General features: G+C 45.7%; 1 protein-coding gene across 1 annotated transcript; it reads left to right on the forward strand.

Moving 5' to 3' along the window:
• Positions 1 to 6,387: 6,387 nt before the first annotated feature.
• Positions 6,388 to 9,656, forward strand: LOC148119068 (sperm motility kinase-like). The gene is made up of 2 exons (XM_087897826.1): positions 6,388 to 6,469; positions 7,133 to 9,656. The coding sequence occupies exon 2, from the start codon at positions 7,184 to 7,186 to the stop codon at positions 8,633 to 8,635; it is 1,452 nt and encodes a 483-aa protein (XP_087753952.1). The 5' UTR covers positions 6,388 to 6,469; positions 7,133 to 7,183; the 3' UTR covers positions 8,636 to 9,656.
• The last annotated feature ends 16,949 nt before the right edge of the window (positions 9,657 to 26,605 follow it).

Raw genomic sequence — 26,605 nt, forward strand, 5'->3', positions numbered from 1 at the left:
ACTTAAGAGAGTATAAGTATAACCTGACCATGGTTCTATGGAAGTCAGACATTTGGGGAATGATGACTATTCAATAAGACCATGAGTTGGGACCCTTGTCCCAAGGGACTGGCGGCTTTACTAGAGACCTAAGCTAGAATGAAAGGGAGAAAGAGAAACTGGGCCTGTTGAGCATTTGAAGCCTCAAAGACCAGCTCCAGTGACACACTTCCTCCAGCAAGGTCACATCTCCTCGTCCCTGTCAAGTAGCACCAACCCCCAATGACCAAGCATTCAAAGCTATGAGTCTGTGGGGCCGTCCATCCCTATTTAAACCACAAGGGGAGTCAGACAGGAACGCAGAAGGTAATCAAGGTTGGAACAAGGCTGAGAATAGTTATCTTAAACCATGGTTCAGATGTTGTCACTGAATAACAGGACACTCCAACTGTAAGGCCCTTCAAGTGCATACCAACAGTTGGCAGCTAAGCTTGTGAGACTACCAAAGGCAGGACAGATGAAATCAATTTTTCCAGTCACTTGTCCGTCCGTCCGTCCATCCATCCATCCATCCATCCATCCATCCATCCATCCATCCATCCACCCATTTATCCATCCACCCACCCATCCATCCATCCATCCACCCACCCATCCATCCATCCATCCATCCATCCATCCATTCATCTATGCATCCATCCATTCATCTATCCAGACTGGTTACATCTGTGTCTCTGTGCCCAGATGTGACCTGCAGGAGGAGGGACTTGTCTTGGCTCATAGTCTCAGAGAGGCCATGCATGTAAAACATGACGGTGGGAAGATCATGTGAAGATTCTGTTCAATTCCTCATAGACACAGAGCTGGGAAACAGGAGAAATGTGGGAACCAAACACAACCACACTTCCTATGGGGTGTGCTTCTGCCAGGGAGACCCCATGTCCTGAGGTCACCACGACCTCCCCAGACAGCCTGTCCATCTGGTGACAAGAGCCTATGGAGGATATGGCATATCTAACCCATAATACTATCCATCTGTGTGTCCACTAACTCTTTATCTTCCCTCCAAGCCCCTCCAGGCAGTCTCTCCTTTTTTCTTTTTATTACTGTTTACTCACTTGGGGCTGTGGGGGGCAGCAAGAGTGTGAAGGTCAGAGGACAACCTGTGGTAGTCAGTTCTCTCCTTCCACCATGTGCTGCCAGGGATCAAATGCAGGCCCTCCAGTTTGGTGTAAGGTCTGAACCCACCAGCCATCTAGCCAGCCCTCTAAACCATCTTTTGTTTTTTTCTTTCAAGACAGGGTTTCTCTGTGTAACAGCTCTGGTATCCTGAAACTCACTTCATAGACCAGATTGGCCTCCAACTAACCGAGATCTGCAGACTGACTCCTGAGCTGGGATTAATGGTATGCCCGCCACCACCTCCCAGCTATCAGTCTTAAATATATTAATAAAAAAACTCACAAAGAGGCTTTATGCTCTATGAATCCCTCACAGGAAACAGTCCCAAGAAGCCAGGAGAAGCTCCACTCCTTCTAACAACCTAGCCTTGGAATTCCACAGCAACACTTTACCTCACTCTGCTGGCAGAGCCCCGCGCCCACCCAGATTCGAAGACAGAGACACCCATCCTTCAGGAGGAGCAGCACTGGAAGAAGAATATGGAAGAATGTGGAGGAATCGCGGCTGCCATATTTGAAGTTACAAGTCACCACAGGCTGAGCTCTGCAGAAGGAAAGCTGAAATTGTGAGTCCTTTGTGAAGGGATGGGGATAGAAAGAAGGTGTGACATGAAGAGACAACTCCCCGGCTCAGGTCGTCACTGGGAGCCTACTGAAGGGACTCTGGCCTGCTCACGCATGGCAAACATGGCTCTGACAGGCCTTGCCCTTCTCCCCCTTCCCTCTGTCATTTAAACACTGTTAGGTTACATTTGCAAAGAAGGCCACAAAAGTCTATTCCCTCATTTGACCACTCTTTCCTCCTCAGGCTGACTACCAAAGTCCAGCTATAAAAGTAACCTTTGCCTCACCTAATGAACATGCCTGTTTAAAGTTAAACACCTCCTCGTAAGACAGGGCTTCCCATTTTACCTTGGTAACCTGTTATTTGTCTATGAGCCTCTTCCATCGCCCATTTATCCAGAGGTAGACTTTTGTCTCTCTACGACAAAACCCCTGTCCCTCTCCCTTTTTCCCTCCCATTTTCCTTGTCACTCATCTCCTTTCCCACAGCATCCCAGCCCATTCTAACACAGCTCCCCTTCTCCTACTCCTTAAAATTATACCTGTGAGGTCATTTGCTGCTGCTTTCCCGCCAGAGTCAGAAATCAGCCACTTTTTTCTTCCCTGCTTAATCAAGAATCTTTCTGTGAAGCAAGTGTTTGGGTGTAGTTTGTGCGCAAATGGGGATCTGGAAGGGAGCCCCTGTTGTGTGAGAGGCCCATTTATCCACAGTATCTGGCCCTCCAGGGGCCTAAACATTGGCTCATCTGGCCCACATCAGCCAGCTTCTATCTAGGGAGACACAAGTACCTCACAGAGAGTTAGGTCCAAATCCTTGAGAGCACTCATTACTCATGTAAGCTTTGCTGTGCGGGCCATCAGCAGCAGTAGGTGAAAAAGACACTGGGAAGAAGAAGTGTGATCCAAGAGCCTCTCCTACAGTAGGAAACAGGACATATTCATGAGCTCCTGACCAATGAGGAAAGACAAGGTCCATTATGAACAAGGGAGTTCAGTCCTTAGGCTGTGAGATGTTGAAGACGGGAGCCGAAATCACATGACTGATGTGGTTAATTCATATTGATGTAGGAACTGTATTGGTTAGTTCCTCACCACTGTGACAATATGAAAGGACAAAGGACGCATTCTGGTTCAGAGTTTCAGAGGTCTGGGGTTGAGTATTTTATATAACATCATGACAGCAGCACCACATATCAGATGACATTCTTCAGGCAGGCAGGAAGCAGAGAGAGGCATCCCAGCCCCTGTCCTTCTTAGAGTCCATCTAGGTTCTCAGCCCACAGAATGGTGTTATCCATATTCAGGGTGGCTCCTCCTTGACTTCCTTCACAGACACACCAGTGCTGTCCCTCACCAGTGTCCTAGGTGATTCTAACCCAGGCAAGGTGACAAGGACTAATTCTCATGGGAACCCAAGCACAGGACACTTAGAGTCAGGACTAGAGGCTCCTGGGGGTGATCCTAATCTTTGGGGACTGTGGAGGATGCTGGACCCCAGAGGGTTACATAGTGAACTGGAGGCCAGCTGGACTACAGAGTAAGACTCCATCAAGGACAAAAAGGGAGAAGAGAAGAGTAAAGGAAAGAGGAGGGAGAGAAGAGATGAGATAGGGAGAGGAAGGAAAAGAGAAAGAAAAGACACTGTGGGGGAGGGCAAGAGGAACCACAAAGTGAACATAAGCAAACACTAAGTGCATTGGTCCATAAATGAGTGAGTTAAGAGAATCTGCTGGACGAAGCACTGGGCCGAGCTCCTGGAGTCCAGATGAAGAGAGGGAGGAGGGATTATGTGAGCAATGAAATCAAGATCGTGATGGGAAACCCACAGAGACAGCTGACCGGAGCTAGTGGGAACTCATTGACACTGGACTGACAGATGGGAAATCTGCATAGGACCAGACGATGCCCTCTGAAAATGGGGGACTTTTCTGTGACTTGGGCACTCAGTGGGGCCACTGTGTGGGACCAGGATTTATCCCCAGGGCATGAACTGTATTTTTGAAGGCCATTTCTTATGGGAGAATACAATTCTCAGCCTTGATAGAGGAGAGGGACTTGGTCCTGCCTGAACTTGAGAGGCCAGACTTTGTTGACTCCCTATGGCAGGCCTTACCTTTTATGAGGAGTTTGGGGAGTTGGTTGAGGGAAAATGTGTGTGGGGAAGGGAAGGTGAACTGTGGTTGGCATGTAAAATGGAAAAAAAAACCCCTTAAAATAAAAATTTCATTTAATGAAAGTAAGCGGGGAAAGCAACAACTACAGCAGAATACTGAGGTTTTTGTTCAGCCGTGATTGGCCCAGTGCAAGTGACATCACAGGGAGTCATTGTGACCTCAGCTAGAGACCAGACCATATAAGGAGCTGCCTGGGGCTGGGTTTTGTCCTTGTATCCCAGAGGAGGAGTTGGTTGGTGGATAAAGATTTGGACTCAATTATTCCTTGTATTCTTGGATATCCCAAAGTGGGTGATCCTGAAAAAAAAAGTGAGTTTCCCTTGTTTTCTGTTCGACTTTCAATGTTTGACATCTATTGATTGATTCTTTTCGACCATATTCAACTTGTTTTAAATCGTGGCTGTTATTTCTATTCTTTCACTGACTGAGATTTTCCTTTTTATCCAATCTCATTTCTTTGTCATTCTTCACTGTGCTTTGGTTTTTTTTTTAACTTTCTGGTTTGTAGGCACACAGTGAGGAATTTACTGAACTGTGCTGAAGATTCACCAGCCTTGTGTCACCTCCCTGCCAATGTCAGGTGACCAGTGTTTCTATTAACAAGAAATTCATCTTTTCTTCTGACTATGATGAAAATAAATATTTTCATGTTTGTAGAATAAGATTGTATATAATGAGAGAGAACATTCTCTCATTCTATGCCTGTCCCTGGCAGTGGCATTTCTTTCCTTTTCAGGGGTGACTATCGTTTCTTGATGTTGGACTATGCTTGCTCTTTTGTCAGTTTTTGTATGTAGATTGATTCTTGTGTTCTCCTGAAGATATCTTGATCATGAAGAATTATCATTTTAATGTGTTACTAAGAAGTAAAGGAGCAAGTGCTTTCCTTAAGGATATTTTAATGTTCGTAGTCATTGCCCCTGTCAGATACTCATCTCTTTTCAAGGTGCTTTACTAGGCTAGAAAGTAAGGGCTTTATGAAAAGAGTTTGTTTTATAAAAAGATTTGAAAGTATCCCTTGCCTCAGTTTTATGGGCTAATGGAATATCTGTGGATCATTACAGTTATTTCTTTAGATTGTATGATCCATCAGTGAATTATCTCGGTAACAGTACAAGGCATTGTCAACCTATTTGTTCTTTCAGATTGTGTTGTCTAGTTTTATATTTCAACTTTAAAGTTTTCCACAGATTCTTGTATCTTCCCTCGGTATATGAGTCTGCATCTTTACTGGGGAGTGAGGAAAGATGGGAGCTACAGAGAGACGGTGATGCTTAGAGAGATTCCATCCATGCACAAGGACTCTAGCAATGATGGCCATGCAGTGGGAGTCTGAAGCAGTTGCATTCCTGTCAGACAAAGCATGTCTTCATGGAATTGCAGGTTTCTGAGGGAAAGGGAGGTCCTATACCAATTGGAAGCAGGCTCATTTAGAATGAGACCTGTGCCACACTACAGAGGATGGGGCCTGGAATCGGGCTACTTGAAGGGTCCATTCTTTCTCTGGTGGAGGTGGATGGAACAGACACAGGCAATGTGTGACTGTGTGACAGCAATGAGTCTGCCTTGGCTTCTGGGCAGTATGGGTAGGTAGGGTGGGGATGAGGGCAACCAGCTCTGCTAAGTCCATGTTTATTGGCTAGCATTCTGTTGTGATAGAAGTCATAAACCTGGCATCTTAAGAGAGGGTGAGCATGTCTATGTGACTTAGTTTTGGAGAGACAAGAGCCCATGGAGGTGGGTCAGAATCACAGAGGCCAGCTGGAACCCTGAAGGCAAATGCAGAAAACTGAGATGTCACACACTGCAACTCCAGCAAGAAGTAGAAGAGGGCATGAAGACTATGCTGTTTCTTCTCAAGGACAGTGCCACGGATGGAGTTCTGCTTCTATGACTCCAACCTAAAACGGTTCCAAAGAGTACCATCAATTTCTCTTATGTGTCCATGTGTTCAAACACCCCATTTGTATCAGACATTTTTAATTCAAAGTACCAGAGAGGGATTGTTGAACATCAGATGTGATGACGACTTGACTCCTTGTTTAGGAATTTGTGGAACGCATGAATGTGGGGCTAGCTAGAGGACCTGTGCCCCTTGGTGATCGAGAATTTCTAATTCAGGGTCACCAATCACCTAAGCGACAGCTCTATTTGGGAAGGAAATGTGCCACCACCATGGCTTCAGTGTCTCTTTAAAGTGCGTACACGCATGTGCACAAACACACACGCGAGCGCATGCACACACAGACACACACATACACAAACCCTTCCTCCCTGGAATTGATTCTTGTCTGGGATTTGGTGCCAGTCATGAGAAAAATACTCAGGTCACTGGTTGTGTCACAGAACCTGGTCAAATCCACTGTCAGTTATGGAAGCCATGATTGGTCCGCTCATTTGGGTGACATCACAAGGAAACATTACGAAGTATGCTAACAACTACTCTGTTTTAGGCCCTGCCTGCATTGGGTTCCTGGTTTGTATCTCGGAGTAGCTGTTGCTGGGCTACAGAAGAAGTGTCACCGAATCTTCTGTGACAGACTAGGAATCTCCAATCTACAGGACTTTGCTAGAGTGAGTTCCTTTCCAGTTATTGGTTTTGGTTACAGGGTTAAGTTTTGCTATTTCATGTTTACATGTATGCTATTAGTTTCCTTCCTAGGTTGATTTGTGAATGTTGTATCTATTTTTCATTATTATCCAATTTCCTTTTTCAAAATTCATTTATTCTTTACATTTTTCCCATTTTCTTCAGCTGGAACACGTGTTACTGTAAACTAACCACAGCAACTTCATTATAAATTTCCCATCCATGCCTAGCCTGCATTTTGGTCAAACTCTCCTGCTCTATCGCTTCCTCCACTCCATCTCTGTGACTAATACTGTTTCTTTGATAAACGCTCAGCCCTCCTCTTCCTTAAACCCACAGGAGAAGAAAATATCAGTTTCTCTTTGTGGACTTTGTTTCTCTTAGATGAGATTTTCTCTACTAGAAGCTACTTTCCACAGAGTATAAACGTCCAGTCGTCCCTGTGTCTGAGTATGGGCTATTCCCCAGAATCAGAACAGATGCTGCTACACTTGTGTTCAGTGTCTTCATGTCAATTACCTTCTGGATTATTCTTGTACTTCTTGGTCTTAAAGGCATCATTTGCTTGTTTGGGTTATCTCAGATTTCAAGACAGAGAATTCATACCTATAAACCTCCATTCTAAAACTATATCATTTCTTCCCTAGCATCGTGTGTCCCTGAAATTGCCCAAATACAGAGAACTTGAGTTAACCATCATGGTCAGCCACCGGGAAGAGGACATCCTTAAGAAGAATTATAAATTTTTAACATCTCTGGGGTGTGGTGCATTTGGGGAGGTGGTACTTGCCCAGCACCTTCCAACGAAAACCAAGGTGGCTATTAAGGTGCTTGAGAAAGAGTACAATGATGAGGAGTACATCAGGTCTGAAGTTGCGATCCATAAGTCCCTGCAACACAGCAACATCATCCAGTTATTCCACGCTATCAACACGCTGCAGACCACCTATCTCATCATGGAGTACCATAAAGGAAAAGACTTGGTGATGTTGATCAGGCAGGTGGGCTGTCTAAAAGAGGAGGAGGCTAGGCCAATAATCAATCAGTTGGCGTCTGCTGTGCACTTCCTGCACCAGAGACGGATCGCGCACCGCGACATCAAGCTAGAAAACATACTTCTGGGGGAAGGCGGCAAAGTCAAACTTTGCGATTTCGGGTTGGCCACTCAGCTTGCAGAGGGCCAGATGCTGGAGGAGCTGTGGGGCACCTTGCCATATTTGGCCCCTGAGATCTTGGCCGGAACACCATATGACGCTATGGCAGGGGATATGTGGAGCTTAGGGATTGTCTTCTACGTCCTGGTCACCGGACAATTGCCCTATGTAGCATCGACCCCCGAAGCTATGTACCATCTGATCACCACCACCCCATGCCGCATTCCATACCATCTTTCTAAGGCCTGTTATCTCACCTTGACCAGACTGCTCACAGGTTACATTTGGTTCAGGTTAACTTCATCTCGGCTTGTGGAACGACCTTGGCTGGGCCATATTCAGGAACACGTAACACCTCCTGCCAAGGAAATCCTCCCCAAGGTTGTGGAGACCATGTGTAACATCGGGTACACCTGTGAGCAGGTTATATCATCGCTAAAAGACCCACAGTCAAACCTAACAGCAACGATTAACATCCTAAAATTCAAAGTGAGCTCTGGGGATAGCAGCCTGCAAACGATCATCCCTGCAGTCGCTATTAGTGTCCCTGTGGCCATGAAGAGGAGCCTCAGCGAACCGGCTCTGCTGTCCAGAGGCAGAAGAAAAGCAGGGCTACACACACACACCTGCCCGGAGGAGCTGCACTATTCAGACAACACAGCCCCAGAAGGAGATGCATTGGCCACCGAAACCATCAACTCTGCTACTGGGGACACCACAGTCAACCCTATGTCACTGGATAGCCTGGCTGACGAATCCTCCTCCCCTGAGCCACCTCCGAATGAGAAATCCATGGGGCTGGTGAACATGGCCTTCAGCGAAGAACAATCCACAGAGCCAGAGGTGCCCAGTGACCAGCCCCAGGTTGTACCCACAGCCTCTGGAACCAGGCCACTCCGGGGCTGGAAGCTAATGAAAAAGAGAATTTCCCGGGCACTGAGAGCACTGTGCTGCTGCTGTCTGCCCGCCCCACGTGGGCAAACGGAAGTGGCCTAAGAAAATCCAGACCCTGGTCAGGAGTGCCTGCTGCAAGAGGGAGCCAGGACAGAAGCTCAGATGGCTGCGGCCCTGCAACCAAGGGCAACAGGCCCTTGCGTCCATACCCCAGCTACAGGTTCTGAGCTGCCAGTCCCTTTCTGCTTTAGCTCACTGCTGCCCCGGCACTGCTTTCCAGATCCAGGGCTGGACAGAAGGCCCATCTGCCCACTGAGCCTCCACCTCACCAGCTTTGGTTTGCATTTAGGCCCGTTACCCACAACATCTAACACACTTCCCTCTGCAACCAGCCATGACTTAGATGCCCACCTCATGCTGATCATCATCTTGGTCACTTCCTCCTCTCCAAATTAATTTGAGACTGTCTGTTGGGCAGACCTGCAACAATGCATGTCCTTGAATCGGATTGACAGGGACAATGGATACAGAGTTAGAGCGTATGCTTCAATCTGAACTTCACTGTTTCAGTAGTTGTGATTTTTGTGTTATGTTTTTTTTCAAAAAAATTTGCTTACTTGTTATTTGTTAGTTTTTGTATATCTTTAAGATAAATGTTTTCCTTAGGAAGTTCAATTTAAATAGAAAAAGTAGTTAATTAATATTGTTAATGCTTCATGTAAATATCTGGACACTCATTAGTAACTATGAAAGCCTAATGTGGACAATAAATATTAATATGAGCCAAAAAAGAGAGGAGCTTCTGGTCCTAGCTTGTAGGAGACACTGTCAGCCAGCATTCCTAAGCCTCAGCTGTCCTGTCAAAACCAGCCTACCCAAGCCTCATCCATCCTACCAAAACCAGCCCACATGAGAATGCATGGCAGGAGCTTCTTCCCTGAGCCAATCGAAGGCCTGCTGCTATGTCCAGAGACTGCTGACTAATGGACACGTGACCAGAGATGTTGGTGAAAGAACAGCAACACAGAAGAATTGGCCACCTGAGCCAATAGGACCTTGGGATGGGATATGAGAGGCCTGCCCATCCCGTCAATAAAGGAGTTGGCTTTTCGTGGTCACCAGACTTCCAGAGTCTATGTGCTTGACTCCATGCCTTCTTACCCCCTCCCACAAGTGGTTTCCCTGCTGGGTTGCCTCAACACAGTTTGATCTTGGCTAAATTTTCCTTCAAGTCTCCCTCCCTCCTCCTCCCCTTCCTCTATTTTTTGTGGCCTCTGTTCACAGGAGGCTCTCAGGAGCTCACCATCTCATCTTGTCCTGGTTCAGGAGAAGGAGCCCAGGCAGCATCAGCCCACCCTGTCCTCCCTGGTCCCTGTGAGAAGAGGACATTTAGTCCCAGTCAGCCTCACAGAAAGTCCTATCTCTGAGTATCTTCAGCTCCATTTCCCAGACTAGTCACGTGACTATTGTTGAGCCAATCACTGTGTCCCAGATAGTGCGATGTTCTGATTGGTCAGGCCTGAGTCATAAGACCACCCAGGCTGTAGATGAAATTAATTTGTTTCGAACCACAGACATTGAGAGTAAAGGCAAAGCAGGGGACATGGAAAGGGACAGGAAAAGATAACTGTATCAGGTATGGATGCAGGCCAATCCCTTTTAAAGAAGGAAACGGTCACAGGACACCAGTCACAGGGACAGAAAGGTAGGTTAAGTCAAAATGTCTTTCTTACCAACTCAACTGAGTGACTGACCCAAACCTCTCTGCCCAGAGAAAACTTATAATTTCTTTCTTTGTTTTTAGATTTTTAACTTCACAAGTATGAAGGTCGCAGAATAACTGATACTCAGCTCTCACGTGCCATGTGGGTCCCAGGGATCAGACTCAGGACTTCCCTCTTGGCAGCAACCATATGCACCTGGGGAGACCAGCGGCTCTAACGTGTGCAGGAGGGTTTGAATCCAGGCCACAGTTATCAGTTTTGTTCTCTAGCTAACCCAGGGAGAGTTCTTAGTGACCACACTTGATTTAAGACCTACAGTTGCCATTTGATAAAATCTCTGGTAAAGATTGGAGGTTTGTGAGATCAGATCTGTGAAGAACTAAAAGGAATAGATGTTAATGCCAGGATGAGTATGCTAAAGCACACAACATAAATGAAGATACACTTATAGAACTCATCTCCCAAGAAAAGGGGGAAAAATGGCAGCAGCCATTCCTGAGGTCAGCTGAGGATAAAATAAAAAGCAATCCAGATTAACTGAACCATTAGGGAGTCAAACATGAAATAAATCTTTGTTCAACCATGGCCTAATTTTAATCTCTAATCGTGAGGCTCCTCTGGGCAGGAGAATAATGCGGTCTTCATCTTCGGGTGGCAGAATTGATGGAGATTACAAAACTGCTGAGTCCAGGACTCTAAGAAACACCTTCTCTTGCCTTTGAGATTTTATCTATGCCTCAAAGTGGCTCCAGAGGCTCCAGAATACCCACCATTAGGAGTATTTGAGATGTGAGTACCAGACAGCTGACCTTAGTGATTGAAATGAATAAGGTGTGGAGGGATTGCTTTTCTTATATAACAAAATTCTAAAGGAGCACCCTGATGGTGCTGATTTCCAGCTCATATTTTTGGCTTTTTCTTCATAGCTTGCAAGATGGCTACTTCAATAGCAGGTGCCCTCACCATCTTCCATCAGAAGTAAGCAGGAAAGTGGTTCTGTGAAAGCTTGCAAACCCAAGTTCGAGTCCTCAAAGCCATGTAATGTTGAATCATTGGTTTGCACATCTGTGATCCCAGCACTCCTATAGCAAGATGGGAGGTTGAGACTGGACAGTTCCCAGGAGCTCACAGACTACTAGCCTGTAAATACAGTGGCCGTGAAACCCTGTCTCCAACAGATGGAGGACAAGGACCAACACCTAAAGATGACCTTTGACCTCCATATGTGTGCTGTGTCACACATAGCCCTGTCTGTATTCACACATATTACAAACACACACACACACACACACCTTCCCTCTATATATGCCTCTCTGTCTCTCTCTCTTATACATATACAGATATGCACACAGAGATACACACAGACACTCACAGACACACACACAGGCACACACACACACACACACACACACACACTACTAAGAAGCAAAGAAGTAGAGAGGGAATAGGAAGAAGAAACATGCAATCAGGAAACTTCATACCTGTTCGATGTGAGCTTAGGATTTTTTGGTCGCCTCCATCTGCAATGTGACTAAGGGGAAGGTGTGAGAATGAGGTTGCACCTGTTTAACCCACACTATTTGCATCATCTTTTCCAATACCCACCTGTGAACAAGGTGTGGACAGGTTTTTTCCTTAGCTAACGCTCTCATTCCAAAAATATCTAGACCATTTCTCTCTCCCAATTTACATTTTCCCAGCCAATTAACCACTTGCCAGTGTTCTCCAGTGGAAGAGTTGGTCATAGAAGGAGATTTACTTACCATTCATGCTATTTTTTATACAATAGCTTAATTCATGTTCCTACTTTACCAGTCTGTGTGTGTAAGTTCTGAAGAACAAGCCCAGGTCATCAGGATTGGTGGCGAACACCTTTACCTGAGCCATCCCCCTGGCCCTGGAAGATTTACTGGACTGGTTAACCTAAGGGCTGGTGTATTCCCCATTGGCAACACGCAGGCCAAGTCTGGAATCTGGATGCCTATGCAGTTTCAGTCTGCTGCTGGTGACCTAGAATCTCCCTAGCACAGAGTTCACATTGAAGGCAGAAGTGGTTAGCGTAGTGTCCTTGGAAGATGGCTATAACAATGGGTGAATTCCTCATAGAAAGGGCTTGCACACCCAGGATTTCCTGCTCCCCTAGTCTCCTCCCTGAGCTCCCAGCGCTTTGGATGGTACCATTTACAATCAGGATGGGTCTACTCCAGTCACTGTCTCACATGCCAACCCTTTCTGGAAATTCCCCTCAAATGCACAAGTGTGTGCCACCCATCCTAGACACTCATGCAGTCAGGTAGAGAACCACCACTTCACAGTTCTGCCTGATAGCCTGGGAAATGCTTACCCATGAAGTCATGGTGACACTGATTACTCCTGGGAGGATACATCCACAGGACTGGACACATGACCTGAAGACGTAGTAATCTGAAGACTTGGTCCTGGTGGTGAACCTCCAGGAAGTCATGTGCTCTGGGCAGGCCAATCAGAATCCTTCCACAAGACTTTAGACACAGAGAAAGATACAGACCTCCCCATTTTTGGCAGTAGAGGCAGAAACAGGATCTAGTGGTTGAGAAACTGAATCCTTAGAAGTAGAAATAGACGGTAGGGTGTTAAAGAATTGCCCGCAGTAGTGAGCAACCCATGGCAGACCAAAGAAAGGCTTCACCAGGCCAGAGTGGTGATGCAGGAGTTTCCTGGGGTTATTATGGGAGCGAGGAGGGTGCACAGGCAGCTACAGGAGGTTTTTCTGGGTATCACGCGGGTAATTACACCACCTGAGATGCCCCACTCGGAACATCAGCAGCTGTTCGTCATTTATATGACCTCAGAGAAGGGGAGCTTCGTGGGCCTCCCCTCCCTCCTCAACAGAATGTGTAAAGGCATGGTCTTCTGAGAATTTTAGCTTTTGGTTAGTACAACTTCTGGGTCTCCACATGGCAGCATTCATGTCCAAAGCATAGGAAACAACCATACTACCAAAGCTCCAACCTTACAGACTAGAGAATCTATGAGAACCACGGAAAAAAGCACAAATGGGAATCTTGAATCCGATTGTGGATGGACCCTTGCCGGACCTAAGTTCCTACGTTTGACCAGCTGGTATTAATTTTCTGCCCACTCTGTGTAAGAGTCATGATTGTGTCAGAATTTGTACATACTCTCTGAATGTAAGTGCTACTGATGTGGGAATGAGGGGACCGGTTGTCACAGGATAGCAGGGGATGCATGATGCATTTATGGTTCTCAGTGCAGTTGGTGCAGGTTAGTGGTAATGCAGCCTGCAACTCATGCCTAGGTTATGCTTTGGCAATTGCCCTGTCTTTATCCAAAGGTATTACGGATCTCTGGGACAGCCTGCACATGCCAGATGCCCCACTGTAGTAATTGTGTGCATAGTGGACTACATTACTGTAAGGATTTCACACAACATCCTGGTTCAGTACCTAGAAAGGAGCCAGGAAGCCCCTCCTGTCTGTGCTGTTCTGTGAGTGCTGTGTGGGTGTGTCAGCGCTGTGTGGGTGTGTCCGCCCTGTGTGGGTGTGTCCGCCCTGTGTGGGTGTGTCCGCGCTGTGTGGGTGTGTCCGCCCTGTGTGGGTGTGTCCAAGTTGCTGCCCCTCTGGGCTACAGCTCTTCATCTCCTCTTTTGGCAGCAGGGCTCCTAAGAGCATGAGGACCCTCGCCCTGTACAAGTGACCACTTGGGACTGACTGTGACTTTCCCATGAGGCCAGGGCTCTTCTGAGGTAGGACAGTCTGGACAGAGTCTCCAGGGAGCACCTCCTGACTGCCTTCTAGATGTGCTTGTCCGCACCAGAAAGGGGTTGCTCTACTAGGTTGTTGGGACTTCCCAATTGTGGTTGCGGAAACTGTTTCCCATCAAGAAGAATAAATCCAATCGCTTCTCCAGTCCCCACAGAGACCACTTTTCTGCACACACAGAGCCACCCAGAGCCACCCAGGTGGCCAACTGCAGTCTCCCTGACACAGAGGCACGAGGAGAAGTGTGTAAATATATTCTGAAGATCCACTGGGAGGTGATGTGGGAAAAAATGTAAGGTCCATGTCCAAGGTGCAGCAGGAAGGGGGCACATAAAATGAGGAGCAGAAGGAGGGAGAACATGAGCAAGGAAGTCAGGATGCGAGGGGTGCGCCCACCCACTGAGACGGCAAGGCTGATCTAATGGGTGCTCACCAAGACCAGCTGGACTGGGACTGATGGAGCATGTGATCAAACTGGACTCTTTGAACGTGGCTGACAGTGGAGGCTGACTGAGAAGCCAAGGACAATGGCACTGGGTTTTAATTCTACTGCATGTACTGGCTTTGTGGGAGCTTAGTCTGTTTGGATGCTCACCTTCCTAGACCTACATGGAGGGGGAAGGACCTTGGACTTTCCACAGGTGAGGGAACCCTGACTGCTCTTTGGACTGGAGAGGGAGGGGCAGAGAGTTGGGGGAGGGAGAGGGAAATGGGAAGAGGTGGAAATTTTTAATAAGAAATAAAAAATTTGCTGGGAAACACACACACACACACACTCACACACACACACAAAACCCACTGGCGTTATTCTTAACCCAAGACATGAACCTTCTTGTGGTAAAAGTGTGGAAGACAGATGTTTGTATTGTTGACAAGTGAAAGCGACTAAGCCAGAAGTCTAAGAGGAGGACGTGAGGCTAAATTACACTCTGTAGGCAGACGTCTTTAACTAATGCAGAACCCGGTGTCGCTGGGTGCCTCTCCAAGCTTGATGTAAAACACCCTGTGGTTTCAGAATGCTGTGGCCATATCTCCCCAGACTCTCGAGCTCCTTTGGAACTCTGAAAGCCTCAAATGACATTCAAACTGCAACAATGGAGAGCTATGGATGCCCCTTCCATTTTTTTAACCAGCAGCATGTTTGCATGTTTGAAAGGGCCTGGCTTGCATGTATGTATGTGCCCCCCATGCATGGCTGGCACCCAAGACTAGGAAAGGATGCCAGATCCTGTGTCATTGTGGTTACCAACTGCTGTGGGCTGCCAGGTGGGAGCTAGGAACTGAAGCCGGATCCTCTCGAAGAGTAGCCAGTGGTACCTGCCAAACCCTCCCTTCAGCTTCTAAGCATGGACATTTTGCAGCACATTTCTTGGTGAGACCCACACAACAACAGAGCTCCCAGTAGCAGCTCCGAGGCTGCTCATTCTTCTGCTAGGAAACTCTACAGAACCTATTCATGGTTGCACACAGGTTGAGTGTGTTTCATTTGTGATTTATTGTCTAAGAGTATAGAATTATTACAGATTCTGAGGCAGCCTGAGGCCTTCTTGCCAATGAGAACTTCTATGCATGTGCAGGCATGTATGTGCTCGTACATGTCAATGCCAGAGGACCACCTTGAGTGTTCTTTTTTGGGGGACCATCATCTTGTTTATTTTTGAATCAGTCACGTTTTGCACTATGGTTCACCTCTTGAGCTAGTCTGGCTCAAGGAATCCTCCTGTCCCTGCCTCGCCATGGCTGGAATTTCAAGTGTTTGTTACCACACCTGGCCTTTTCATGTGGCTTCTGCAGACTGAACTCGGGTCTTTGTGCTTGCAGGGTAAGCACTTTGCCAACAGAGCCATCTCTAGCGCCACGAGAATGTTCTGTACAAACAAACTACAGGATCACTGGTACTATTCACATGGAGGAGTATCCCTGTCAGCTCTGCATCTTACAGCGTTATTGAAGGTTCCTAGGATATTCTTGGCTCAACGGTTCTGACATTCTATCTGGCTCTTTTTCTGGATCAAATCACAGAACAGTCCGGCGCCAGCAAAATGAAGAGCAAATCTTTTCTAATACAATGCTAATCCCCAGGACAACCGTCCCTGGTGTTGGTTAATAAAGTAGGACTTTTCTCTTATTATGACATTTTTTCCCTCCAGTAGATAATAATGCAACCTTGGTCACTCAGATATTTAACTTCTTCTATCCTCAGATAATAATTCACCAACTTTTGGCACCAACACCCAAAGCATTGAAGATAGTCTCCCAGGACTTCAAGGCTTGCTCTAAAGATGCTGTGTTCCAGATATAGCTTAGTAACTTAAGCAAGACACGGCACGTGCCTTAAATTCTCACTGAAGCAGGCTCCAGCTGCAGGCACCTCCGTGATGGCATGGCTCAGCTAAGAACCACTAGGATTCTCTAGTCCAGGAAGGGTCTAGACACCCTAGACTCTAAGACCTAGAGCATTCTGTAAGGGGCTGGGCCCCCAAACCAGGTCCAGTATTGTGCTGTGACACATCTACGAGCCATACGAATACTCAGGCACACATATAATTCTGATGGCCACGGACAACACTAAATGGGTCAAACCACAGACAGCAAATACAAGGGCTGGTGGGGGAGGGCTAAGGCGGCTCAGAGGGCAAAGATCTTGCAGTTAAGCCTGAGGACGTAAGTTCATATCCCCAGAAGTCACATAAAGCTGGATGTGGTGGTTCATATCTGCAATCCCAGAATCCCATGGCTCAGCAGCAGACACTGCCTCGAGCAGGGTGGAAGGTGAGGGCCAACAGCTGAGGTCGCTCTTCCAGTCTCTGCTAATAGATGTTTGAGACTCTTGGAGCTGCACATCAATACGACAAGACCATCACTATGCATACAGGGAAAGAAGGATCAGAACAACTTTCCCTAAGATTGCAGCCCAACCTTGCTTTTGTGGGGACACAGCTACACACTTTCAGCCATGAAAGCCACAAGACCTAGGTGCTGACAAAGCAACCGAGTTGTCCTTTTGAATGCTCTGCTCTACCACCTCCCAGTACTTTACCACTTACCTAAAAGGAGACAAAATAATAGGCTCTTTTGTTTCCAGTACCTATAATGTGCATTTCCAGGTCTGCCTGGTAGCACAGCTGTGAAATCTTTCAGTGCTGAAATAATTCTCTTCCTTCCAATTGTGGAGTGTTCTCTGAGCGATGTAATTGTTCCCCACTGAAGTTCTTACAGTGGTGGCATGTCAGCACGCCAATCACTTCTTCTTCTTCCAGCTCTGATTGTTCCCTGCTGTGCTCCCTCCCAGAATGAGCCCTTCCAGCTGTTGAAAGATGTCAGCATATTTATATGCACGGCTTCATATTTCCCATGGAAATTTTCTGAAAGCAAAGACTGGTCTACTCTAATTTGTGAGTTAAGGCTGGACTTGCATTCCTGCTTCTTCCGGGTGAACATATACTAAGTACTATATTTCAAGTGTTGTTCATGATCATGTTATCATATTATACTAACTGGAAGCATTGGTATGTCCATTCTGCCCACTTGAGATCTCTTGAAATACTGGGCAGTTGGCAACCACCTGTGCCTCCAGCTCCAAGGAGAATCTGGCACCTTCTTCTGGCCTTTGTGGGTGCTGTGCTCAGGAGCACACACCTATACACAGATGCACGCATACACATATAAACAGATAAAAATAAACCCTCTTTTTAAATAGGATAGAAGAAAAGCAACAAATGAATAGAAAGTAATTATAAGCCATGCATTCAATGAAGTTTTCATATCTAGAACAAATAAAAAAATATTTAATAGCACACAATTAAGTGACTGCAGTATGAGCCAAAGTAATGAACAGGTATGCCATGAAAGCTGATGTGCCCATGGCTAATAAGAGCGTGAGCACGTGGTGAATTCTATGTAGTGAGTCTGAACCCAACCTAGGCTACATGAGAATCAAAGAATCTAACAAAGAAAATCCACCAGGGTCTGGAGAGAGGGTCCAGTGGTTAACAACACTGGCTGCTCCTCCAGAGAACCCAGGTTTGGTTCCCAGCACTATATAGTGGCTCACAACTGTTGGTAACTCCAATTCCAAAGGATTCAGCACTCTTTTCTGGCCTTCACAGACACTGCACGCACATATATACACGCAGACAAAATATCCATGCACTAAAATAAGAATAAATAAATCTTTACCAAAAAAGAATGTTGACTGCTTTAATATGAGAACTGAAATTCATCTTATATCACTTATATCAAGAGATGTACAAGGAAAAGAAAAGACTGTAACTATATCACCAAGGGATCTGATGTATCTTCTGGCCTCTGTCTATAGGTATACATGCAACACAGTACACACACACATTAAATATATATATACACACACATATATATATGTACATACATACATACACACTTCAGTATATATATATATATATATATATATATACACACACACATACATACATACACACACACACACACACACACAAAAAACCAGAATGGCTAGCATGGATCATAGTGACCAGACCAAGCACATGGTGAGGAGAGAGAGAAGCTAGATGTTCATGCACTGTTGCAGGGTACACAGGAAGGATTTACAGAAACTAGTCTCTCGATTTTACTTCAGTCTAACCAGACACTTACCATACAAGTGAGCAATTGTAGGAATCACAGATTGTTACAGCCATTTCACTGATATTTGTCAAGCGTTGGAAACAACCCAGATGGCCACAGATGAATAACAGGTGAAGTGGATTTGTACATTAAGTACTGCTGTTCAGTAATTAAAAAAACAGATGAATGATAAACACAAGAATCTGAACTGATCTCAGAGGAATTAGGCTGAATTGGGGGGGAGTGAATTTCCAAAAGTCAATTATATCATGGTTCCACTGCATTCTAGAATATTCATAAAAGAACAAAATGATAATGCTTGTCAGAGATTAGAAAAGGAAACGTGTCTGCAGAAAGTGTTGCAAGAGAGTCTCATGACAGAAGCACATGCCCGTACCTCCTAGTAGGGATGGCACACGAAGCTATCCATGGAATAACATTTCATGGAACTGTACACACTCCTATGTGTGCTTGAGAGATGGGAGAAATTAAAATAATTCCTGATGATTACACTAATCTTTGTTTCCTTCTTTGAAAAAATATATTTAATTAAAAATTATGTGTATATTTGTATGTTTGTATGTGGGTATGTACACTTGAATACAGGAGCCCACAGAGACCAAAAGAGGATGCTGGATCCCTTGGGACAACTGTGAGCTCCTGGTGCGAGTGCTTGGGTACTGTGCAAGAGCAATGTGCTTTCTTAAGGTCTAAGTCATCTCCAGGTCTGCTTTTGGTTTCCTGCTTTTGGTACCAATACAGCTATTTGAACTGTTTGTTTCCATTGAAGATTCACAGGTAAGACATCCAGGCTGGGGCCCTGCCTACCCATGTATCAGTATGTTCGCATACATTTTAAACATGGCCGCAACATTAAGACCAACATGTATCTTTTCTCATGTATTAGTGTCACACACACGTATTTTATAGACATGTACTGCTGGGTGCATTTGGTGTTACTTATGTATGTATATAGGTTTACAGCTGACCATTGAAGGGCATGGGAGGTGTTGAGGGGGAAGCGAAAAGGGTGGAAAAGGTGTAAATACAGTACTTGTGCCCAAAATTCTCTTAAAAAGTTTAAAAAGATGGAAACTGAAGAAATAAAATACAAAACATTGGCATAAATCAGGGCATTTCTGGTTGTAATGGGTTGGTTAGGACTAAGGCAGAAAGAGCATCCACGGGAGAAGGGAAGCTACACGCACATGCAGGAGACTGAAGGGGAGCACGTATGGAAAAGTGAACATAAAAATGATGAGAGAGATAAGTGCAAGACCAGAATGATGACGTCAGCAGAGGACAAGATGGAGTGCTCCTGAGCACGGCCTGGCAAAGATTTTTGGAAGTAACCCCAAAAACGTGAGCAGCAAAGGCAGAAGCTGCCAAGCTGGCAAGTGGGTTACCACACAGCTAAAAACCTCTGCGAAAAAAATGCCATCAAAAGGAACAGAGAGAAAACTACACGATGCAAGAAAAGGCTTATGACTGCTATTCTGACAGGGCACTGAGGACCAGAAGGCTTAAGAAATTGAATCACCTCAATAGCAACAGGAATAATATGCTGATTTTAACACAAGTGAATGCCTTGAACAGACATTTTCCTAATTACAAATTAGCTTCCTCTCCTGGCTTCCAAGGCCACTCTCATATATGTGCATACATAAACACACACAGACACATAAATAAAAATAATAAATCTTTTTTAAAAAATTAGAGAAAGCCAGGCCGTGTGACCTGAGTGGACCGAACACAGCCAAGAACTGGCTGGGAATCCTAACCCTGGCCAGAGCTGGACTCCAACAAAGCTCCCAAGCCATGTCATGAGGCCCATGTGGGCAGAACATAGCCAGATACACCAACCAGGAGCCTGTCGGAAGCTGGGCGGTTGGGCACTAAAATGATCTCTTTGTGATGAGGAAGCATAGCCCAGTCCACAGTCATGGCTACCTGAGTGGGACAAGGAGACCCACACACAGGTCTGGGGCTGTCCACCCTGGACTTCAAGGAAAAACACGGGCCCACTTGGTACCTAACAACACGAGCCAGATGAACATTGTTAGGGGGAACAGAAGTATGGTATGGGAGGGAGGGAAAGAGGGAGAGGGAGAGGGAGAGAGGGAGAGAGAGAGAGAGAGAGAGAGAGAGAGAGAGAGAGAGGCTCAGGTCCTGTGGACAGAGGCAAATCTGAAGAAATGAATGAATGAGCGAGTGAGCGAGCTGAGACCCTGAGGGAGCTGACCCCTTGAGCAGTAGCAAATACATGGGAAAGAAAGCCTTGCGCTTTGTCTGGGCAGTGAAGCAGAGACGGACCCAGATGATGGGAGCTCAGGTGAGCAACCCTGAGGACAGGATCCTGGGAGACCCAGCACCACCTCTCATCTCCCGCAGGGTGGCACGAGCTGGGGAGAGATACCCCGCCCCCATCAATGCCTAAAGCAAGTGGGAGAGTTGACCCTGGGGTAACGAGAGTGGGAGAGCTGTCCTTGCCCTCCACAAGCTGCAGCACTAGGGAGAGGACGCCAGCATCACTCGAGGGCAGCAGAATAGAGCCAATCCTGCCCCAAAGTTGTGAGCAGGGAGAGCTGCCCCCATTTCTCATCTGTCCTGGGCAGCATGGTCTTGAGTTTAGTTCCCAGCACCCACATTGGTGGTTCACAAGCACCTGTAACTCCAGCTCCCTCTTCTGGACTCCATTGACACTGCATTCATAAGCACATGCACACTTATGATGCAATTAAATATAGTAACAATAACTTTTTTGAAAAAGAAATTACTCAACATCACTAGTCATCAGGGAAATGCAACCCCACCCAAAGTCAAGTATCCTATTTATTATGTCCTATTACCCAGTCAGGATGGTTATTAAAAGACAAAGTATGAGCTCTAGCAAAGGCACAGAAGGACATGAACTCTTAGAAACTGTGGACCAAAATACAAATTAGTACAGCCATTATGGAAAACAGCACAAAAATTCCAAAAATAAAAATAAAAAAGATAAAACCATCATACAATATAGCAATCCCACTTAGGGAAAACTTTGGAAAGAATCAAGATCTGTTTATTGAAGGGATATCTATGCTCACATGCGAACTGCAGCTCCGGTCTCACAGTCAGCCCAGGTGTCCACGGACAGGTGGGCAGATAAGGAGGACGCTGTCTGTAAACACCGTAGACTACGACTCAGTTGAGAGCCGTGCGATTGTGTCATTTGTAGACACTGCAGGGAAGTGGAGAAGACTGTGGGAGGGAGTGGACACAGACAGCATGCGGACACTTACTGAAGAGTGAGTACAAAGTGACAAGGAGAGAGTGACGGCCAGAGCCTGGGGAGAGGGCACAGGGGGGTGCGGAGAAGAGGTTAGCAGGCATTGTGATACGGGAGGATAAGAGAAGTAACTTCTAGCATTCCACTAACTGTAATGGATAACAACGCTATTTAGAAGAAACCAGCCCAGAGGACTTCAAACACAAAGAAATTGTAACCACCTGAGACAATGGACATACACATTGCTCTGATATGATCACCTTATATTGGAATGGCATAAGCCAGACACGATGGCTCACACCTGCAATCCCAGCACATGGGAGGCTCAGCAAAGATTGCTGTTAGTTCAAGGCCAACCTGGGATACATAGTGAGCCTGTCTCAAAAGGAAGATTCAGATAAAGAGGAAGAGATCGGAAGAGCTAGAGGGACAACTCAGTGGCTAAGACACTGGCTGCTCTCACAAAGGACTCAGTACCCACATGCTGACTCACACCTGCCTATAACCCCAATTCCTGAGGACCCAATGTCCTCTTCTGACCTCTGCAGACACTGCACACAAGTGGTGCACACATACACATGCAGGAGAAATACTCATACATATAAAATAAAACTATCTTTTTTATTGATTTTATTGAGCTCTACGTTTTTCTCTGCTCCCCTTCCTGCCTCTCCCCTCTCCACTTCAACCCTCTCTCTTGTTCCCCATGCTCCTAATTTACTCAGGAAATCTTATCTTTTTCTACTTCCCATGTAGATTAGATCCATGTATGTCTCTCTTAGGGTCCTCATTGTTGTCTAGGTTCTCTGGGATTGTGAATTGTAGGCTGGTTTTTTTGCTTTATGTCTGAAAGCTACTTATGAGTGAGTACATATGATATTTGTCTTTCTGGGTCTGGGTTACCTCACTCAATATGATGTTTTCTAGATCCATCCATTTGCTGCAAATTTCAAGATGTTGTTATATTTTTTTCTGCTGTGTAGTACTTCATTGTGTAAATGTGCCACATTTTCCTTATCCATTCTTCGGTGGAGGGGCATTTTGGTTGAGGGGCATTTAGGTTGTTTCCACAATGCTGTTATGAACATAGTTGAGCACATGTCCTTGTGGTATGATTGAGCATTCTTTGGGTATATGTCCAAAAGTGGTATTGCTGTGTCTTGAGGAAGGTTGTTTCCTAATTTCCTGAAAAATCTCCATACTGATATCCTAAGTGGCTGTACCAGCTTGCACTCCCACCATTAATGCAGAAGTGTTCCCTTTTCCCCACATCCTATCCAGCATAAGTTGTCATGAGTGTTTTTGATCTTGGCCATTCTTACAGGTGTAATTCGGAATCTCATTGTTAACACAATATGTTTTTTAAAGGGGAGCGGATGTCAAACGAGGATGGAGAGACAGACTAAGAAAGAAAAGTCACACTAGCCCCTAAAGTATCAAGTATCAATGAACTTTTTCTTAAAAAACACAATTTAAACAAAGCTTAACAAAATTAAATTCCTTATATGGTTTGTATCCCCACAGCAGCACAGGTGACTTGAGCTCTCCTCAGCCACACGAACACCTACTGGTGTCACTATTGTTATTGCAGACCTCTGATGAGTTCAATTCTTCTCTCTCTTCAATGTCTCCCCGGTTCCAAAGTATATGTTACACCATTGCCCTCTTTATTACTGTTACAAGGCAAAGCATTTTGGCACCCTAGCAAATATTTTTAAGTTTCCCAGGGGGATGTTAAAATACCCCAGATTTAAAGACCCTGCTTGTAAAAATTCAATATGGCCATAAGAAATTTCAGTTGATCTATAAGATTGTTCTTCAAAAGTTTAAAGGTTTTTATGAGTTACTTGACAGGAAAGAAGGGAAAGGGGCAGCCTCACATTGAAATATCATACTGTATTCAGCATAAGATTTACAACAGACTTTAATTCTGTTAACTTGTGCTTGTCAGTCTAAAATTCTGGGAGCCACAGTGTCTGTGCCAGTCTGTGGAAATGCTCATACTGTTTGAGATCCTGGGGTATTCAGGTTTGTGTGCGTGTGTCAGTCAGAGGCCAGCCTTGCTCGCTGTTCCTCAGGAGTCATCTACCTTGTTCTTTTAGACTCTGGCAAGAAGCTTGCCCAGTAGACTTGACTGACTGGCCAGAGAACTCCAGAGATCCTCCTGCCTCTGCCTCCTCAGCACCGAGATTACAAGACTGAGCCACCATCCCTAACATTTTGTATTTTATCTCTGTAGAACTGAGCCCAGGTCTTCATGCCTACTTGCCATATTAGTCACATGCAATGGTCAACTTGACACAACCTACAATCACCTGGAAAAAATTTTAGTGGGGAATTACCTAGTTTAGGTTGACCAGTGGGGTATGTGTGTAAGGGATTATCTTGATTGTTCATGGATATAGGAAGACCCAGCCCCCTGTGGGTGGTACCATTCCCTAGGTTGAGCCTGAACTGTCTAAGAGTGAAGCAAGCTAACAAAAATAAGTTTATTCTCTTTGCTCCTGACTATGGGTGTGATATGACAAGCAACTTGAGTTCCTGTCTTTAAATTCCAAAACTGATGGATTGTAACTTGGATTGATGAGTCAAATAAGCCCTTTCCTCCCCTGTGCAGTATTTGTTACAGCAGCAGAAACAAAACTAGAACATATGTCAGAGATCTTTACCAGCCGAGCTTCCTCCCTGGGACCTAACAAAACCACCTGCTTTGTTTAAGAGCCTGGATTTTGAGGTGCTCCTGGTAAAAAGAGGTTGTGCCTATAATGATTAGAGAAAAGAGAAATAAGCTCACATCTGTTGACACCACTCACTCCATACTGTTGGGAAGAGGGATTTGGAATATCCTCTGTCTTGTGAACTTAAGAAAGCACCCGTGGATGCCTTCCCCATTCTCATTAGTGAGCTCTGCTAGGGCACATGATGTGTTCAGGAGATAGATGCCAAGCACAGCTCTTTCAACTCTTATTGTGAACCTGACCTTTGCAGCTACTCCGGGTCTGTGAGTTCACACACACAGAAGTTTTCCCTCCTACTCCAAACTTGACACTTCTGATATTCATCCTTGTCTGTCTTCACTTAGACTACAAAGACATGGAAAAGTCTGAAGTATTTGTCAACACACAGACACTTGGTGAAGATGGCTTCCTATAATTAAAGATGTCACATAGACTAGGTACTAGTAAAGATGGGGAAACCATGCCTATTATTTTAAAGATGAACATGACAGGCACCAGCGAGCAGTCCTAGGAACTCAGATACAGTCAAACCCTAAAAACTTCAGATCCCCTGAGGAAAGGACAAGGGAGAGAAAGCTGGGGATGGGGAATGTCAGACTACCTGAAGGAAGAACTGGGTGTGAGATGCCTTTCTTCTAGAAAAACAGCAAGTGAATCTCCAGGCTGATTCCTCCATGCTACCCATTGAGAAAAGCAAGTCACTTAGGCACAATGAAGAAAAGTTAATGTGGACAAATGCCAACACTCAACTCTGCAGTGCTGCAGGGAGGAGAATGAGCTCATGTAATATTGACACCAACATCATGGAGTACCTCTCTCTACAGGAGTCTCTGCTCTGCCAACAAGACCAAAATCCAGTTTCCTCATTAGTGTTGCTTCCGTGAATAAACATTTGTCTGGCCTTGTCTCAGTTCAGCCAGGTGGGCTTGGTACCGGGAGGAAACGGTCGACTTAAAGAAGTCATTACTGTCTCTGTCAGCTGTAGGTACCGGAAAGAAACGGTCCAGTTGGAGAAGTCATCGCTCTCTCCATCAGCTGTAGGCTTCGGATGCTGCTTAATCCCTTGACCCACTTCGGTGTAGTTCCAATTAAGTTGTTCGGTGTGGTTCCAATGGGTTCCAATGAAGAATTCAGCGTTTCCTGCAAAGGGGCAGACTTACAAGGTTTGAGTCAACTGTACTCTTTCCATGGTGAGTGGGACACACTATACACATTATAGTGATGTCATAGTCAGTCTAGAACTACAGGCAATGTGCTATTCATAAGAAAAGGAAGCATAATTTTATAGACTGCTTTTCTGAGCTGCTCTGTGAGTCAGACACTCCTACTGTATCTGTCAGTTTTCTGTCACTGTAACTGAAATCCTGAGGCTGGCTGATTTATCCAGAAAAGAGGTTTATTTAGCTCAGCCAGCATTCTAGACCTCAAGGGTCCGGTGTGGTGAGGCCTATGAGGAACAGTACCCCAACAGGAAGAGAGAGGCAGGAAGCCAGAGAGAAGGGAGAACCGCTCTTGCTCTTCTTCACAACAACCCTATACAAGAACAAAGGCAAGCTCCCTGGCCTCGTATGTAGCTTTGCTGCAATGATAAAGCACTGCCGAAAACCAGCTCCGGGGAGGAAAGGCTCATCTCAGCTTTCCCTTTCCAGCTCAGCACCAAGGAAAGCCAGGCAGGAGCCTGTAAGCAGGAACTGAAGCAGAGGCCACAGAGGAACACTGGCTTGCTCCCTCTCATAGCAGTGTGGGACCACAGCGCTGGGATCAACCTTACCCACAGTCTCCCACATCAATCATCTCTCAAGAGAACATCCCACAGACATGCCCACAGTCCAGTCTGATGGAATCATTTCTTCAGCTGAGGCTCCCTCTTCTCAGATACTATCCATCTCATAATAAGTATCTGGAGTGTTAGCCAAGACAGGGCTCCTCATACTGTAAACCCCCCTTGGGACTTTAGAGGCCCTCTTGGCATCACTACACTA

Source organism: Myodes glareolus, chromosome 18, assembly GCF_982192425.1.
Source record: "Myodes glareolus chromosome 18, mMyoGla1.1, whole genome shotgun sequence".
Classification (NCBI taxonomy): domain Eukaryota; kingdom Metazoa; phylum Chordata; class Mammalia; order Rodentia; family Cricetidae; genus Myodes; species Myodes glareolus.